The following is an 18251-nucleotide window of genomic DNA, read 5'->3' as shown; positions in this document are numbered from 1 at the left end:
CCACAGCTAGTGTTCTGGATGAGCAGCTTTCCTCCAGGCAGTGCCACGGGCATCCTGGTAACTTTTGTCCAGTCACACTGTGTCCCCTAGGGCCTCCTCAGAGTTGCCTCCAGAGTCAGATGAAGAGAGAGCATATCCATCTTTGTGGGGTGTTTTAGTGGCCAGGCATAGCACTGTCCAGCCCTCCAGCCCATATGCTATTGGGTAGAACCAGTCCCTTGGTCCCTCCTAGACATGAGAGGACCGGGAAAGGTAGCTCTCCTGTGTGCTCAGGAGGCAAGAGAAATAGTTGGTGAACACCCACATGGCATTGGCTCTACAATTGTAACCCATAGTGCACTGCCTGATGCAATTTTTTGCAGGTTACCAGTGTTTTTCCACCTGAGTCTGCCTGACACTACAAGCCACTTCATACTCAGGATCATTTACCTCTCTGCAACCCTGGTTCAGCTTAGCATGAGGAAGAACCAGTTTGGTTGAACTAAGTCACACTGAGGTATAATTGCATAACAGACCCCCTAATTGTCCCAGAAATCATTTTTATCTTAAAGTAGGAGTCTCATCCCAGGGATAGCTTAGCTTTTGTCTTTTCTTTACCATAGATTCTCTAAAAATTTAACACTTTTACAATGCTTCTTGCATTATTGGCAGCAGGGGTTTTCAGGGGCAGAGTAGGGTAGGCATCCTGTAGGAGTAGATGATTCTAAGTACGGTGCTTGTCAGTTGGGGACTTTCTGGACGGTCTAAAAATATAAGCAGACTAGGTACGAATCCTAAGAAGAGCACCCTCAAGGGCAGAGGTAGTTTGCTCCTATGGTAGCACAAATCCTAAATACTCAATGTGAACACATGAATTAAACAATATTATTACCTATAATTGCACAGACTGGTGTTTCTCAAAGGATGATTTCCAGACTAGAAGTATTTGCATTATCTGGATTTTTTTTTTAAGTGAATTGTTAGGCTGTATCCCAGACCTACAGATTTAGAAATTCTGGTGCAGCAATCTATGTTTCAGGACAAACTGTTAGATTTAAATTTTAGATAAAACTTTGCAGCCCACCAGGTGATTCTGATGCATACCGATGTTTGAGAATCACTAGGATAGATTTTACCTGCTGATTATCATTTTATCAAAATCTAGGTAATTAGGGAACCTCAGTGGGAGTTTTTTTTTTTTTTTTCTTGTGGGAGAAGGAAATGAACATAAGCCTTTCAGGACACTTGTTATATACGCTTCTGTCGTTTTAGGTTAAATGGCTGCTGCTTTTGTGTGTCTGTCTATAATACTCTGTAACGAGAATCAGTATCTTGAAAGATAAAGGCAATTCAAAGATTAACAATTATTTTTGTATATACTACATAATAAAGCCAAAGAAATACACTAACAAATTTTAAAAACATTTAAAACCAATGGTTGATTCAATGCCTTTGTAGTTTTCCTCTTGGTTTTACTGATCACTTTTGGTAACTTTCCTCTTTTTCTATTCAAGGTTCTGGGTGGGGTAATTTTTAGGGGCTTGAAATATATAATCTTGATATTGGAAACATTTCCAGTTCTCCTCTTCCCTGCCACATAACATGCTGTCTTAGTGAACACTTCTAAACAAATTTGAACCCACGAAGACCCAAGGGCATCATTATGGACCTCAGTTGTTATGAAATCTGGATAGAGCAGATGAGGCTCGAGAAGAGTGGGCACAATTCTACAAGGGCTCTGGGACTTGTTTTCTGGCAAAAGTCCCTGATTTCAGCAAGGTTTGTCCTTTTTCATTCAAGAGGTAGAAGCAGGTTCCCCTGAGTACTATGTACCTCCTAGCCCTTGGGCAAACATCAATTAATGAATCAAATCCCCAAATAAACCCTTTCCAGAGTGGTCCTCTGGCATATCAGAAAACTGTTATCTGCTCCCCGAAATTCTTGATATTTTCCCGACCTTGGCTGTTTGTACTGGCCACAATTAAAGTTGCCAGATAAAATACAACATCCTCAATGAAATTTAAATTTCAGATAAACAATAACATTTAAGGATAAGTATGTTCCATAACTAGAAGTATGTAATATTTTATTAAGTTGAATTTAGAATTAAGAATGAACATTTGAGTTTCAGATAACAGATAATTATACTCAGTATAAGTATGTTCCATATTACATAATAGTTACAGGACATACTAACTTTATCTAAAATTTAATTGTGTTTCCTGAAGTTTTACTTGTTAATTAGTTCTTATTAGCCACAACTCATGTGACTATGGCAAAGGGATATTTGGAGGCTACTCAGATGTCCAGAGCTTCTTAATCCCTAGACGTAGCCACTAGTCAGCAAAGGCATTTTGCCTTTGGTCTCTGTTTATAAAACCATCATTACTTTATAATTGCCACTCCACTTTTGGATGTCCTCTCCTTTCTCCTCTGTTGGTGTTTGTCTTCCTGGTCTCTGTCCTGTTTGCAGAGAGAAAGGCTTTCCTGTTAGAAACAGCACCAGCCAATCTGAGTTCTTCTCTTTTGTTTTATTTATTTATTTTTTTTGAGACAGAGTCTGGCTCTGTTGCCCAGGCTGAAGTGCAGTGGCGCCATCTCGGCTCATTGCAAGCTCCACCTCCTGGATTCACGCCATTCTCCTGCCTCAGCCTCCCAAGTAGCTGGGACTACAGGCACCCGCCAGCACACCCAGCTAATTTTTTGTATTTTTTAGTAGAGACGGGGTTTCACCATGTTAGCCAGGATGGTCTCGATCTCCTGACCTCGTGATCCGCCCGCCTCGGCCTCTCAAAGTGCTGGGATTACAGGCGTGAGCCACCGCGCTCGGCCCTGAGTTCTTCTCTTTAACAAACTGGTCTCTTTCTGACGACTACGTAAATCTTTCCTTTTGGAGCTAGATGATATTTGGATATGTGTGGGTAAAAAACAACAACAATAACAACAAAACTGACATTTTCGAAAGCTTAGCTACCTGCAGTCCTCTTCTATGGTTTTTTGTATTTGGTGAATAATAGAACCTTTTTAGTTCTCAGAGTTCTTTGTGTAGGTAAGGGTGGCCCATCTAATTACCAACAATTAGATGAACAAGAACACCTGACCCTCGCCAGCTCAGGTTCTAATGAGAAACCAGTGCAGATAGTGTCAGATACAACAGGGCTCACTCAGCCATTTGTATGAAAATAACAGAAACCTAGTAGCAGCCATGTAAAGTCATTTTGTTCTTTCTGTCCTAGATTCCAGTTGCTGCTTCTCTCTAGAGACCTTTTATGCTTGTTTAGTTCTCTATGAAGTCAACAGGAACACCGGACACCAAGAAGCCTGTAAGAGTGAGAGACTCTGACCCAATTTAAATGTCCTCACAGAGTTCAGTTACTCAAAAGAATTCAAGCCTTAAAAGCACAGAGCCTTGAAGTTACTAGAGCTTTACCCAAATGCTCCATAGGTTCCTGGATTGCAGAATATTGCTGAAATCTTGGTTTTGCCCTTCCTCCCTCCTCTCTTTCACATTTTATTTGGGTGACGTTCTGCTTGGGAATGACCAGCTGTCACTGCCAGTAGCTACTGGGATTACATTGCAGCATGGGCAGGGTGTTTTCGTTTTGTTTTTTAAAATGCCAATGGATATTTACTGGAGCTACTGTAGGGATTGGCAGTTTCATTTCTGTTTTCTGTGGAGGGGTTTTGGGTATAATAGTTGGATTAGAAACACTAAGAAAATCAAATTTAAACTCTCAATCTATTGATGGTACCAAGCACTAACCATTTGACATTAACTGGAAGGAGATACCATCTTAATCAGAGGCTAAAATGCTCCCTTTGCTCTAGATCATAGCTTATGAAGAGCAGAGTTTGAAGACAGAGACAGTCAGGTGGTGTCAGTTTCTGTCATTCTCACTTGGATTCCTGTGCAGTATCTTCACACTGTTTATTTTTAAAGAATTTTCAATCTGATGATACTGAAATTACTTTGGATCTTCTCTAATCTCATCCACCCTTCAGACTGTGTTTAGTTCCCCTGATATGTACTTTCATAGGTTCGTGAAATTGTAATGAACATATTGGAGTGGGAGTTCTGGAGGGCAGAGATGATGTCCATTTTCTTGACCCCGAAATTGTCAGTGCCCAACACTGACCTCGGACACAGTAGGTGCTCACCAGATAGATGAATGAATTAGATTCTAGGGCAACGTAATCCATGCGGTGTAATCCACAAATCACCCTTATGGCAATACATTACAAGTAATTTTTAAGCCTGATAGAGTTTTCTGAAGGTCTAGAAGGGGCATACGTAAGTTACCTATGTGTTGGGTTATGTGAAGGGACCATTTTCTACTCCTGCCCCCAGCATACTTCTGTCATCTTTACCCACTGAGTGTCCACATGGAATATGAAGAAAGACTTTGCAAGTAAGATATTAGGAAAATAAATTTCATGTGCTAAAACAGATATTGGCAAACATTTTTGATAAGGGCCTAGAGAGTAGATATTTCAGTCTTTCTAGAAATACGGTCTTTGTCACAACTAATCAACTACCGCTCTTGTAGCACAAAAGCTGCCACAGACAATACACAAAGGAATGAGCATGGCTGTGTTCCAATTAAACTTCATTTATGGACACCGAAATGTAAATTTCATACAACTTTCCTATATCATGAAATTCTGTTCTTTTAAAACGTTTTCTCCCCAAACACTTACCAGTGTAAATAAATTCTTAACTCACTGGCTATACAAAAGCAGGTAGTGGATCTGATTTGAACCACTTGGCAGAGTTTCACAACCTTGCACTTAAAAAAAAAAAAGAAAAGAAAACAACAATAATAACAACAATAAAAAAACACTAATAACAAAGCCAAAGCTTTGGTGAGGAAAGGGGGCATTTTCATTTTATCAGCCTTATAGCTTTCCTGAGCACTGAAATGAGGGACATAGAGCCTTTTCTTAGTGGCTTATTTTTACACCATTTTGTGTTTTTCTGTATGTTTGCCTACCTGCATATGTGCGTATATGGTAGAAGTAGACCAAGTTTTCAAGTTACATGTGATATATTTTCATAGCAATTTGGAATGATCAAAGGAAATTGTAGAAAATACAGTATGGTCCCAGTTATTTTTTTAAAGAAAACACATTATGCCACAAAAATGATGTACTTTATATATGCTTGTAAAAGGTTCTGAAAGGTATTTACTAAATGTTAACAGTGGTTACCTGTGAAAATTGGGAGTGTCATTTTTGAAGCAGGGGAGATATTGATCTTTTTCTGACTTATTTGACAATTTTAAATGAGAATGATTCTTGCTCAGATAATTTCACTATTTGTGAAATTAAAATTAATTAGTAATGTATTGAACTAAAAAAAGATATTTATTGAAAGAAAACACTGAGCCTGCTTCTGTGAATCTACAAAAAATCTGTGATTTTAATGACATTGTAATTTTTTCATATTGACCCTTAGTGAAATACAGCTTTTGGAAAATCCCTTCTCTATGAGAGCATTGCTAAATAAGGAAGTGTTTAGGTGTTGTAGGAGTAAAAATAGCTTCTCCAGGGATGTTGATGTTTAAAATAATGCAAATGTACAATAAAATCCCACAATCTAAACTCTGGATTCAGCCCATATACCCAGAGTTTTAGAATACATTTCTGACTAAAACACAAAAGACCTTGAAAGCAGGTGCTGTCTTTGTCCCCTGATACCAATGTGTTTTAATAAGGTTCCACCAGGTTTTCAAAGTCTTTGGTTAAATTGGAACTGACATTTATGCTAATTAGCTGGGTTTGGGAGTGAAACAGGTAAAATTGAATTACAATGGGCTCCAAACTATATTTATTTTTAAAATAGTGGCTCTGAGGGATATTTGGTTCTATTTGTCAGTTATTTCATATCTCGCTACATTCTATCATTCCCTTCCCGCCTGGTGTGTTAATCTGGTAATCTGAAATCTTTTTGTCTGCCTGTAACATAATAGGCTGTTTTCCTGTAGTCCATCTGTCTCCTACACGAGGTGAAAGTACTTTTCAGAAATGGCTTGGGTTGATATTATTAATCTTTATAAGCAGAGAATTCCTTGAATAATTTAACAGCCAAATGGCATGAGGGGGACTGGGTATAAAAATGAATTTTCCTGTCAGCTTTAAAAATTACAGCGTGGCCTGCCTTTTATCTGTGCAACTCAAATATCAAAACAATGGATGTTTATGCTCTTTATACAGTTTTCTGTTTTGCATTACCTAAGACCTAAGACGATGAAGAAACATTTAGACAATTTTGGTTTACTTTTTTTTTTTCCTGCTAGAAAACCACAATAAGTTAATTAGCCAAAAGAAAGTCCTTCTTGTTCTCTGAAACAACAGATGCTGCCTTTGACCTTGGGATTTAAGGGAAAATCTATTCTTGATTACATGTCTTGAATTTCTTGGATTTGCCAGTGTTAGGGCAGCAGTTGTGATTGAGTGCTTTTGAAAGTATATGCATGATTTTCAAAGAAATCAGTCTGCACAGCTGTTGCTAAAGAAATCGTTCTCCGTCCTTCCAGTTCATTACTATATAAGGTTTTAAAAATTATTTTTTCCCACTACTTTTAATTGGAGTTATCCTAGTTACAGATGTCACAGCCTCTGGGCTACTGGTCTTCCACCTGACACCCTGCTTCGTTGCAAAGGCCTAAGGTTGGAGTATGCTGCATTTGATTGGCAGGCTAACATTGTTCCTCTATGCTGGGATGGGGAAATACAGCCAGTCCTGTGTTTAGGCAAGCCAGCAGGAGTGGGACTATTAATAGCCAACTATGTGTTTTCTCTCAGACACAGCCTCTTTACAATGCTCTTTGCTTGCCTATCTTTTGGAAAGTCATGTGAATGCAGCAAAAGCTTTCTAAGAAATATGAGGGCCAAATGGCATTACTCTGCATGAAGTATGCCCACATGGGATTATTAGTATTTTGTTAGAAGACCATTTAGCAAGTTTGTTTGTTTCTGAATCAAAATCCATAGATGCTCATTGAACATTTTTTGTTTTTTTTCCATAAATCATGTATTTGAGAAAGACATCTTGATGATGGGAAACTCTCACCTTGGAGAAACAAAGAATCAAGTAGTGATTTTATCCTCTAGATAGTACTGAAATCAGAAGTACTTTTTCCCTTTAAGTGTCATAAAACACAATTACATTTCTTTCCACATATTTTCAACCTGAGCAAATTGACAGACCAGGTCAGCTTTTTTCCTGGGTCATTTTCCTGTGTATTTTCTTTTTATCTTCTGGATGTAATCTTTTATTTGTAGACCATTTTAGTGAAGCCCCTAGTAACAATTTATTTAATTTTATTAGTCAATTTATAGGCAGAGGGCAAGACACATTAGAATATCATCATGGGTACTAAATTAGAAAATTTAAATCAAAATGTCTATGTTCTTTGAGCTATGCCTGCTAATTAAAGAAGAGGTAAACTGCTGAAATATAATAGGCCAACGTGGAAGGGTCCAGAAGAACCATGGAGGACCCCCTTTCCTCTGGCTTGATCAATTATAAGAGAGCAAATGGAAGAGGCTATACAACTTTCTCCAGAAATGGGTTATTTTGCAGGCATGAGCAGTCAGGTGCGTATTGAATAGCCACAGATTAAACTCTCCTCTCCTACGCTTTCGGGGTCATCCTTCAAGATGCTTTTAGCTAACCTCCAAGATTGGGTGAGGGCTGATGCTCTAAATTTCAGTGTTTAGAGACTGACCCTTCCTGTAAGGAGGTAGTTAAGACATCCTGTCTTCTCAGATGAATGCTTCTGGAAGGCAACATTGGAATATCTATTAGAATGATTTGATATACAACAAGGTTATGACCTTTAGGAGAATACCTCAGTCTTTTCAGGGCATTTTCCTTCTTAATTTCTGGTACCTTAAAAAGATCTCGTTCCTTTTGGTTGAATGGCTTGAGAAACGTAAGTCTATAAAGGAATTTTAACAAACTTGATTCTCTAATCAACTGCTCATAAATCCATTTTATTGCTTCAATTATGCAAAATAAATGTTTAAAATTTGTCTGTCAGGTCAGCCAGTTACCCGGTCAACTAACCTCCTAGCCAACCTGCTAACCTCAATGAATATGTTGCTCTGAAACTCTTTTTTTTCCCCCAAAATCTTCCCAAAGCTATTAAAAAATACCAAGGAAGGATGGTTAAGGCATGTTTTATTAGCCATAGTAGTTAAACTTGTTAATTTATCAGTAAGGGGAAAAACACTCTTTGTAATTTTAACTTGTCTTCATGCTAAATTCCTTCCAGACTGTGGTTAGAACTTAACTGCAGAATTTTTGCCCAACGATATAAACATTTTCTATAAAACTATGGAAAGTTGCCCATTCTGGAAAAAATCTAAAGTAAAAAGGATAAAGCGTTTCTCAAGACAGAATTTCATTTCTGGTGTTTTTGCATGTAATTTTAAATTTTATTTTATATTTTATTTTGAGACAGAGTCTTCCTCTGTCACCCAGGCTAGAGTACAGTAGCAGGATCAAAGCTCATGGCAGCTTCGAAATCCCGGGCTCCAGAAATCTTCCCATTTTAGCATCCCAAGTAAATAGGACTATAGGTGCAATCATCTTTCCCAGCTACATTTTTTTATTTATGTATTTTAAGTTTTATGTAGACAGGGTCTTGCTATTTTGACCAGGCTGGTTTTGAACTCCTGGCCTCAAGTGATCCTCCCACCTTAGCCTCCCAAAGCACTGGGATTACAGGTATGAGCCACCATGCTGGCCGGCATGTAATTTTTAATACTAAGTCCAGGATAAATTTTCTTTTGCACTCATTGGGATATGTGTTGATACATTGTTAATCTTTGGAATCCCACTGGAATGAAATGTGTTTCATTAGTGCTTAAACTAAGATGTGTTAATTTGAGAGTTTATAAAAGGAGGTTTAAGCCTAGCGCATTTTCAAAGTTGCTTTTTTTCAATTAAAAAAAATTTTGATGTCTTGGCAAAAGGATAAAGTCGATAGACCATGTAAAGAACTGCATTCAGTTTTAAAATAATTAGGTTTTGAAGATTTATTCTACTGTCTTTTATGAGTAAGAACATGTCTAGGGGTTTTAGGAGGATAGGTTTAAACAGGTTTACAATATTTCCTTATAAGAGCTAGATTATGTATAAAATAAGAATTAAGAAATTTTGCTTTGAATTTCTCCAAGATTTTCTAGGGCCAACCAAGCTTATTCTCTTTAAACAGAAATTTAAGACCATTAGTAACTAAAAACCTTAATATGTTTTGGAAAATGATTACTTGGACTCAGTATTTTTTTTGTGGTGTATATGCTTTGGCTTGTGTTTAAATTATGTTACGCCTGTATTTTGATCAGGCATTAAATAATTGAAACACTCATGTTAAATAATTATGCAACTGTCTGATTTAGAAGGCTGGAAAGCAGCAGCAAACCTGTTTCCAGAGACATTTCAATCTACAGGCCAGGTTCAGGCTAAACTATATAGTATGACTCTCCTTCTTTCTACACTGAGGTATAGAAGCAGCATAGGATTGGGGTGGAGACAGACCTAGTACAAATCTAAGCCTCTTGTTTATGAGCTATTTAACTTCATGTAAGTTATTTGAGCCCCCTGAGCTTTAAGAATTAGATGCTTTCTAAATGTCAAGCACTATAGTAGTAATAAGCACACACGTTTCCTTTCCTTAGGATGGTTACTGTCCCATGGGAAAGGTAGACACATGGGCACAATTTCAATATATTCTCAAGTTCCAAGAAGCATACTCAAAGTGCCATGGAATAGGAACACTCTGCCTAGCAGCTCACTCCTTTTGGGCACACATTTGTCTGATACAACTACGTGCTAGGACCTGGATACCAATGTGAACAGAAAAACACAATCCTAACCCCTCTATTGTCTTATAACCTAAATAACAAAGTGATGACTGTAAACTAGAAAGTCTGGGGCCTACCTTATAGGGTTCGTAAGGGTGAAAAGAGCTTTCTTTCCCTTTCTTGTCATCTTCATTCTGTTCACTCACGCTCTGTCCAGATTCCCAGTCTCCCATTTGCCTAAGCGGGCAATGAGGTAGTTGTTTCTCTTGGTTAAGAGTTCTATATAATGAATCCCTTTACAGTTATGAGTGACTGAATACTTCTTCCTAAGAATAGTTGCATTATTACCGAAGACTTTTGGTGGCACCAAGACCATAGTACATGTCTCTCCATTTGGCAGCATTTCAGCCATTGAGCAGTCCTCCATGGATAGCTGGAGTCTCTCTCCCACATCCCACTATCATGGTGCTTGGCTGCTATCCAGATGCCTGTGACGAGTGATGGAGTCCCTGGTGCTTCCTGGAGAGAACAACAAATGGTAGTCTTGCACCACCTTGATTGTGAATATACTTGGTCTGTGGACTTCCCATGCTCAAACCTAAACCAAAGACCCTGGCCTGACCCGGAACAACTGCTTTGTTACAGGTGAAAGTCCTTGTTATTACTTTGGTAGTTAATCACCTTCCCCTGGGCCTTAAACTCCAGGTCATTCTCTGGAGAAGAAATTTAGGACCTGTGATATTATCCTATTTAAGTACTTTTCAGATACGATCTTTTAATTATAAAAGATATATAATTATATATTTTATATGATATCATATAATTAATTATAAAATGTAATCGCTTGTATATAGTTCTTAGTTCCTCAGGCAAATCAAGTAAATAGTAGTTGCATGGGTAAATATAAAATACGCAAATACTCCTTATAGTAATATAAGAACTATCATTCAGGCAGGAGGACACAAAAGATCAATGTATGAACCATTCCTATATATTCTTTTCCTTTTGAAGCACAGGTAGGAGCAAATCATTTCCCTTCTCCACAAAGCTCAGTGGCTTCTTACTGCACTCAGAATAGCCTGGTGTATAGGCCTCTGTGAGCTGCCTTTCTTCCCCTTTTCATCCAAAGTGTTTTTAAATCCCTTTAGATACTCTTTGCTCCAGCTTGCCTGGGCTATTAACTGTTCTCCCAAAGACCGTACTTTATGTCTGCAGGCCTTTGCTCATACTGTTTGGTCAGCAGGGAATAAATTTTACTCCTTATTCATTTATAAAATCCTACCGATCCTCCAAGGCTGAGCTCAAATGCCTCCTCTTTCATGGAACCTTCTATATCCCTACTAATCAGAATCAATTATTTCTTTCTCTCTATTCCTCCTCGTTGGCCTATTGTGTGTTCCTTTATTGCCTGTATAGGCTTTTCTCATTTCTGCTTGTATCTAGGTAATTCACTCATCTATCCATACATTCATTCAACGATTATTTCTTGAAAGCTTTATCCTTTGTACTGTGCAAGAAGATGGGAATGTAATGGGAAGCAGAAAATGGATGCTGCCTGTGCTCTGGGAGCTTACAGTCTTCTGGCAGAGATGGGTGATAAGGTGATAAGCACCAAACCCACAAAGCTAAAACTGCAGCTATGGGAAGAGCAGGGAAGACAGATTTATGGGTCTCTGTCTCTAGACTGTAAACTCCTTGACGCCAGTGAGAGCCTCTTGCTTGGTTAAGAAGGCAGTAGTATAAAACCACTGTGAAATGCCCTGTGTCATGAGTTTGTATCTCCCCAAATATATGAGGAAGTCCTAATACCCAGTACCTGTGAATATGACTTTATTTGGAAATAGGGTCTCTGCAGATGTAATGAAGTTAAGATGGGATCATACTTGATTAGAGTAGGTCCTAATCCAGTTTGACTGGTGTTCAATAAGAAGAGGAGAGAAGACAGACACAGACACAGTGGGGAATGCCACGTGAAGATGGGAGCAGAGATGGGAGGGATGAGTTTGTAAGCCAGGGAATGTCAAGAAATGTTGGTAACCACAAGAAGTTAGGAAGGAGGTATGGAACTGTTTCTTCTTCAGAACTTCCAGAAAGAACCAACTCCCAATGACACCTTGACACCTGGATTTCAGACTCCTCACTTCCAGAACTGTGAGAGAATGCATTTCTGTTATTTTAGGCCACCCAGTTTGTGGTAGTTTATTATGGCAGCTCCGGGCAACTAATACACTCTTCTGGAGAGAAGTTCATGAGAACTAATTTAATGCACAACACCATGGTGCACTAATGTGTGGGTCAATGAATGAATTTGGATGAAAGAATGAATAGTGTATTGTGTTTGCTCTCTTCAGTGGTAAGAGATCAGGGTGAGTTCAGGATATTTGTTCCATTTCAGTTGTCTATTAACAGCAAAAAATGTGGATTCACAGTTCACATCATCATCAGTTGAGAAGGCTGGCTGAATAATGGCCCACATGGTTGTCTTTAGAAATAAAGCTGTGTTTTTGTCACTGTGGCCAAGGGGGGTATAAATAAGCTAGTCACTAAATGTTAAAATGGTGGCAACTCTTCCCTTTCTGCTTTCAAAGCAGAATCTTAGTCCTCACATCTCCTACCCCTGCTTCCTCAGGCAATTCGTGTTTGTCCCTCTGGTTGAAAGGCTCACTTCAGGATGAAGCAGGAGGTATGATTTGTGGTTGTTGTTACTAATGACTTTTAGATCTTGTGTTGCATTTTATATTTTCAGAACATTTTACAGTTGTTGATTGAGTTCCTTAGCACTCAGGAATTTGTGATATTAAAATGCTTTTTGTTTGCAAAGGACAAAGATGTTCAGTGATACTTGAAAGCTACACTAATCAGATATTCATGAGTATGGGGTGTGGCCTGACCTCCCTTCTGCCTCCTGAATCCTTCTCCTCACTCTAGATTCAGGACAGTGCCACCTCTATAAAGCCTCTATGATCCCCTCAAGCCTCATAACTCTCTATCGTTTTATTGTGTTTTATTATTTATTTATTCATTGTTTGTGTGGGTTTTCCCTAGTAGATTATGAGGTTTTGGAAGACAGGTAACCACACTCACCCAGCAGGCATGCAGGAACTATCTCTTGAATGAACAAGCAAATTAATGAGTGAATGAAATTACTAGAACTGACTTAGGCCAGGAATTTCTCATCTTTTAGCAGCTACTTCCTATTTTATACATCCAAGATCATATCCGTGAAACCACAGTGAGGCTTTAGACAAATTACAGAGAGGCAGAAATGGGATGGCAACACCAGCTTGGAGAACCTCTGGATCGGCCATAGGCTCTACATGGATCTCCTGGTCTTGCTGTCATGGAGGATTGAGTCATATTTTCAAGGCTGTCATCTTGAGACCACTGCTCAGAGGTGCCAGTCAAAGGTCTCAGGGTCATAGGCAGAGGGGGAAGGCCAGATAGGCCACTGTGGCTCTGAGTATAGAGGGATAAGGCTAAAGTAGAGGTTCTCATAATCCAGGAATCATCTCTGATGCTGGAAGTCTTCAGCTGCACTAAGAGATGTGGTTGTAAAGGGACTCCAGCAACAGAAAGCATAGCCATCCTCACCTCTTGAGAATGAGCTTCGTTTTGCTTATGTTATTTTACTTTTCATCTATATATCTGCATGCTTATGAACATCCTGTAATATGGCACCAAGTATTAAACATTTATGGAGCATCTGAAATATTCAGGATAGAATGTTTAAATTAGCGCTGGTCTCTGCATTCCTTCCTGCCTGTGTGCTTCTCTGTTTTGTACCCTAGCCCATTCCGGCAACAACTATAGAGCATCACACTTATCAGATGATGTCATACCATGCCCGGATGAAAGCTAGTTCTCAAGGCACTCAGATCGTGGCACAAAACAAAGAGGAAAGATGTGTCTTTAAGTCATTCATTTAGCACTATAACTGCATTTTCAGAGGGAACTTCTATCCATGTTTATTCTCAAGATTGAAGGACTCAGTGCAGCTCTCGTGGTGACAGATTGGCTCTTCTTGTGTGTTTTTTTCCTTGCTGTTTAGACGTAAGGACCCCTTTTCTCCCACCTCAACATGGCTACATGTTTGTTATTTCACGATAATTTTTTAAAAAATCATAAGTGAACCTTCACACTGTTAGAATTATTTAATTGTAAGTGAATTTCTTATTAGAATTATTTTTACCTGCAAGACTACTCTTTTATGTAACAAATGTCTAATGACAAAAGTGGTAATTATATACTTTGCTACCTACAAATGATAGGAAAACAGAGTAAGCTATTTCTGGGGCCCTCTCTGCCACTCATTCTGTGAGTCCTCCGTCACATCACCTGACCCCTCACATCCACAGCTTTCCTAATCTTTAGCATGAGCAGGTTGAAGTTGAGGATCCCTAATTTCCCTTCCAGATCCACTGTTCTGTGATTCTAGGTATGTGTAACCCAGCTATTTAAAAAAAAGAAAAGAAAGAAAGCTAAATGTTGGTAGAGAGTATCACAAAAAAATAACAAAGATACATTTTTAAAAATTGGTCAAGCTGCAATCCTTAGAGGCAATATTCCTGGTTTTGAGTTTATAAACTACCTGCTGGTAAAATCTCTTCAGTAGTTTCTACACATTTGCATTCTTCCTTCGTTTTCAAAACACTGTCTTGGTGATTGCAAAGTGATTCCCCGATATATAATCTCTTATTCGGCGTAGCACGCTGGGAGGATGCGAGATCCACGTGGAGAAGTTAAGCACACACAGATCTGCAAGGTCAGAAGTACATTAAATGGCACGCTGTGATCCAAGACTTTCATCTTTAAGCATCAGTAATTGCCATGAATACTCAAGGAGGTGCCCTGTGTGAGAGCTGCTGGATTTGAGCCATAAGCCATAGTTCAGGAATATGAATCTTGTGAAAGCCAAAGTAGTACTATTGTCAGAGACACACAGATAAGGCCATGAATGAATAAACTGGACATTGTGACATTCCAGCTGAAAAAAGAGCAATTTATTAAGTTTCAGCACCATAGATGAAGGAAACTGGTAAATTAGTGGATGTATTTTAGGAACTTAAAAATTGATGATGAAACAGGAAAGAGACCCCAGCTAAAAGAAAACTTCTGGCACAAACAATTGAAAGCACCCAGTTAAATAGATCTTCTGACCCATTGGATACCCACCAAGAACAAGGCAATTTGGGCACATCCAAAGTGGTTTGTGTGGGTAGTCATTAAAACCTGAGTATTACTTCAATTATCTGAGACCTAACAGAGGGCAGTTGTTCTAAATAGTCAGGCTACCACCCTCTAGTTGCAACTGTTTTTTTTTAAGTTTGAAAACGGAAATATTTAAAATAATATACTACATATAGTTACATAGAACTATTTTCATATAAAAATAATATTTTTCTGATAATTTTGGAAGAATTAGAAAAACACAGAAAGAGCTCACAATGGATCATCTCGCTATCCAGAGATAACTTTTATTAATCTTTTGATGTATTTACTTCCAGTCCCCCCATATTTTAAACTTATTATATATTCATTTGTGGACATATTTTTAAAATCAGATATGCCAGTCTAGCCTTTTTTTTTTTTTTTTTTTTTTTTTAAATCTGGAGCTGCCGTTAGGGACAGCTGAGGAAGTGCAGAGCAATGCCACAAAATGTCTCCCCTCCCTTTTTTTCTCCACAGCCCAGATGGCTAAGATTTGTGGTGGGTGGGCAGGCGCACCCGCCCCCAACCCCCGAAGTCACATGTACTCTTGGTGGCTTTGGCACTTCCTGACCTTGCATGTATGTTCGCTGCTGGAATCCTTCCCACTCTTGCCAGTGCGGCTATAAAAATCTAGGTGGCTGAGTTTTTACTTATCTGAATTACAGGAAAGTTGATGATGAAAGAGAGAAATATTAATGATGGGTTTTGTTCTCTAAATTCCTTTGTAAAGAAAGGATGTGATTTGTTCTATTGTTCCACTAACATAACTTGTTAAAATAATGGGAAAGCCAGGAAAAAAGTGTTTGGAGAATGATGGTGAATACTTTTGGGTTAGTTGGGCTCAGGTGACATGCTTGTTTTCTGGGAAGGTTCTCCATATACTAAGATATTACTTCCAGGTGGCAACCCAATGTAGAAAAATCAGCGTGTGCTCTGGAATCAGACAAACCCAGATCTGAATTCTGGTTTTTCTTCCCTCTTTTGTGTCATCTTAAGCAAGTTACTTAGTTTCCATGAGCATCAGTTTCTTCATCTATGTACTACAAGTGGTGGATGCATACTTCTCAAATGTTTAGGGAGCTTAAATGGAAATATACTTGGAGTTCCTAGCACACAGTAGGTGCTTACTCGTGAGCTTGTTCCTTCTGCATTTCCCAGCTGTTTCTGGAAAGTGTGCTGTCATCAGCAAGTGAGTGAATAATGATAATTGTATGCTAATATTTTCCCACACAAATACTTCGCGCAAAACTATTCGTATAATGTTAATCAGTGAAAAAGGTTCTCATCATGTATTATGAGTTGAATTTTCTTTCCCGTCTATTAACAAACTTTGAATGGGAAAGCTACTGAATTGAATTTTTTTTTCTCTCTCTCTCTGCTATACTGTGGGGACATGCTTTTATATTTGCAAATAAAGCTCACAATATATCTTTTTATTACATTCTCACCGTCCCACCAGAATTTTAATGAGTAGGAGCGGTGAGTGGAGATTGAGATTCAGGGGCCACTTGTGTTTGAGCTGACAAGATATACATGTTTGGGGAAACAACATGATCTGAATTAACTGGGAAGCACATGTTTCATAAGTGCTTGATATATTCCTGAAAGAAAATTAAAAAGTAAATATTTTTGCTTGTTGCAGCCATTCTAAAGAGTGTGCTATCAGCTTTCTTTTGTTTGTTTGTTTGTTTGTTTTTTAACTCTGCTTATCAACATGTAAGGTGAGGGACTAGTAGACTTTGTATTATAATGTTGAAAAGAAGAGCTTTATTTAAATATCAAATATGAACATGTAACAAGAGATTGCTTAACAACTGTGTAGAATAGGAAAAAGAATTGGAAAATTTTCATACAAAAAGTAAAAGAAATTGAGGGGAGGGAAACAAATGAACCCAAACTCTTATTTTCTTTTCTCTGTTAACTTTCAGGAAGGCCAAAATGAGATTTAATGTACTGTATGAAGTATCTTGTACCTTTGCTGTTTTGTTCATTTGCTTACCCTTTTATCTCTCTTAAATTTTAATTTCTAAATCTACAGCCCTACATTCATTAATTGATTTGGTTATCAAACATCTTTTCTGTGCTAGTTTTAGGAGAAAGAAAAATTTCCCCTAAAATTGTAAATTTTGATTTACAATTGTGACTGTAAATCTCACAATCTTGGTGGGTTGCAATCCTGTAAACAAAAATGATGGCTCAGCAGCTCTATAAGAGGCTGCATTAAATCCAGTATGAGCCCAGTCCCACTGTTTGTGGAGGGAGAGGATGCAGTCCAGACAAGTCCATAGCTTCAACTGTGAGTCATATAGTTTGCCAGGCAGAGAGCTATGGGAGGTATTACCGAAGAGGCAGTAGCATGTGTCTTTTATGATGGATCACTTCAATTTTTTAAAAAGGTAGATATGTTATAAATAATAATGAAAAATGAGTAAAGAAGTAAAGGTGGTAACTAACATGGGAAGAAGTTAAGTAATAGGTAAGGAAGTGTGTGATTAAGAGCTCCAGCGAGTGGCTGTGATTATGGGATTTCAGAAAAAGGATTTCTTTGTAAAAGCAGAGAGGAAGAATAGCAGATGGTGAATGAGATAAAGGTTTACTCCCCAAGAGGAGAACTAGGGAGCAAAAATCCAGAGAAAGGAAAAGTCTGGGCTATTGGTGAAAGCTGGACTTCAAGAAAAATAGTTTAAGGATGTTTAAGTTTTTTAGTTTTTAGACACCCAGCTGCTTGTGTGACACCACACTGCAAAGTTATTATTTAGTAATATTTTGAATGAAAGGTCTCTCTTCATAAAACCCCCACCCTTTACAAACTATTAGTCTCAGAAACGCTTTACATTCTTCAAAGTTACTGAGGACTTCAAGAAACTTTTGTTTATGTTAGTTATATCTACCGATGTTTATTGTAAGATCAGTAAGTGGGAGTTTATTAAATATAATGAAGCATTTTTTTAAACTTTGATTTTGGTTCAGGGGTGCATGTGCAAGTTTGTTCTATAGATAAATTGCATGCTTCAGGGGTTTGGTGTGCATATCATTTGTTCACCCAGATGGTAAGCATAGTACATGATAGATAGTTGTTTGATCCTCACCCTCCTCCCATGCTCCACTTTCCAGCAGGCCCTGGTGTCTGTTGTTCCCTTCTTTGTGTCCAGGTGTACTCAATGTTTAGCTCTCACTTAGTAAGTGAGAATATACAGTATTTGGCTGTCTTTTCCTGTGTTATTTTACTTGGGATGATGACCTCCAGCTCC

The 18251-nt window shown here is 38.3% G+C and overlaps 1 protein-coding gene across 18 annotated transcripts in view; it reads left to right on the top strand.

Annotated features, from left to right (window-relative positions):
* TNIK (TRAF2 and NCK interacting kinase) overlaps positions 1-18251 on the top strand; it is a 398334-nt gene that overhangs the window by 133050 nt on the left and 247033 nt on the right. The window contains exon 1 of one of the 18 annotated variants that reach the window (XM_055381457.2): positions 11326-12475. The exons of the other annotated variants lie outside the window; for them this stretch is intronic. Coding sequence (XP_055237432.1) covers positions 12464-12475 — 12 coding nt within the window. The 5' untranslated portion in view covers positions 11326-12463. Of the gene's footprint in view, positions 1-11325; positions 12476-18251 lie in introns of those variants that run through there. 18 annotated transcript variants of the gene reach the window in all.

This window comes from Gorilla gorilla, chromosome 2 (assembly GCF_029281585.2).
Source record: "Gorilla gorilla gorilla isolate KB3781 chromosome 2, NHGRI_mGorGor1-v2.1_pri, whole genome shotgun sequence".
In the NCBI taxonomy this organism is placed as follows: Eukaryota; Metazoa; Chordata; class Mammalia; order Primates; family Hominidae; genus Gorilla; species Gorilla gorilla.
The sequence above is the reverse complement of the archived record's forward strand: the minus strand, read 5'-3'. Positions and strand labels throughout refer to the sequence as shown.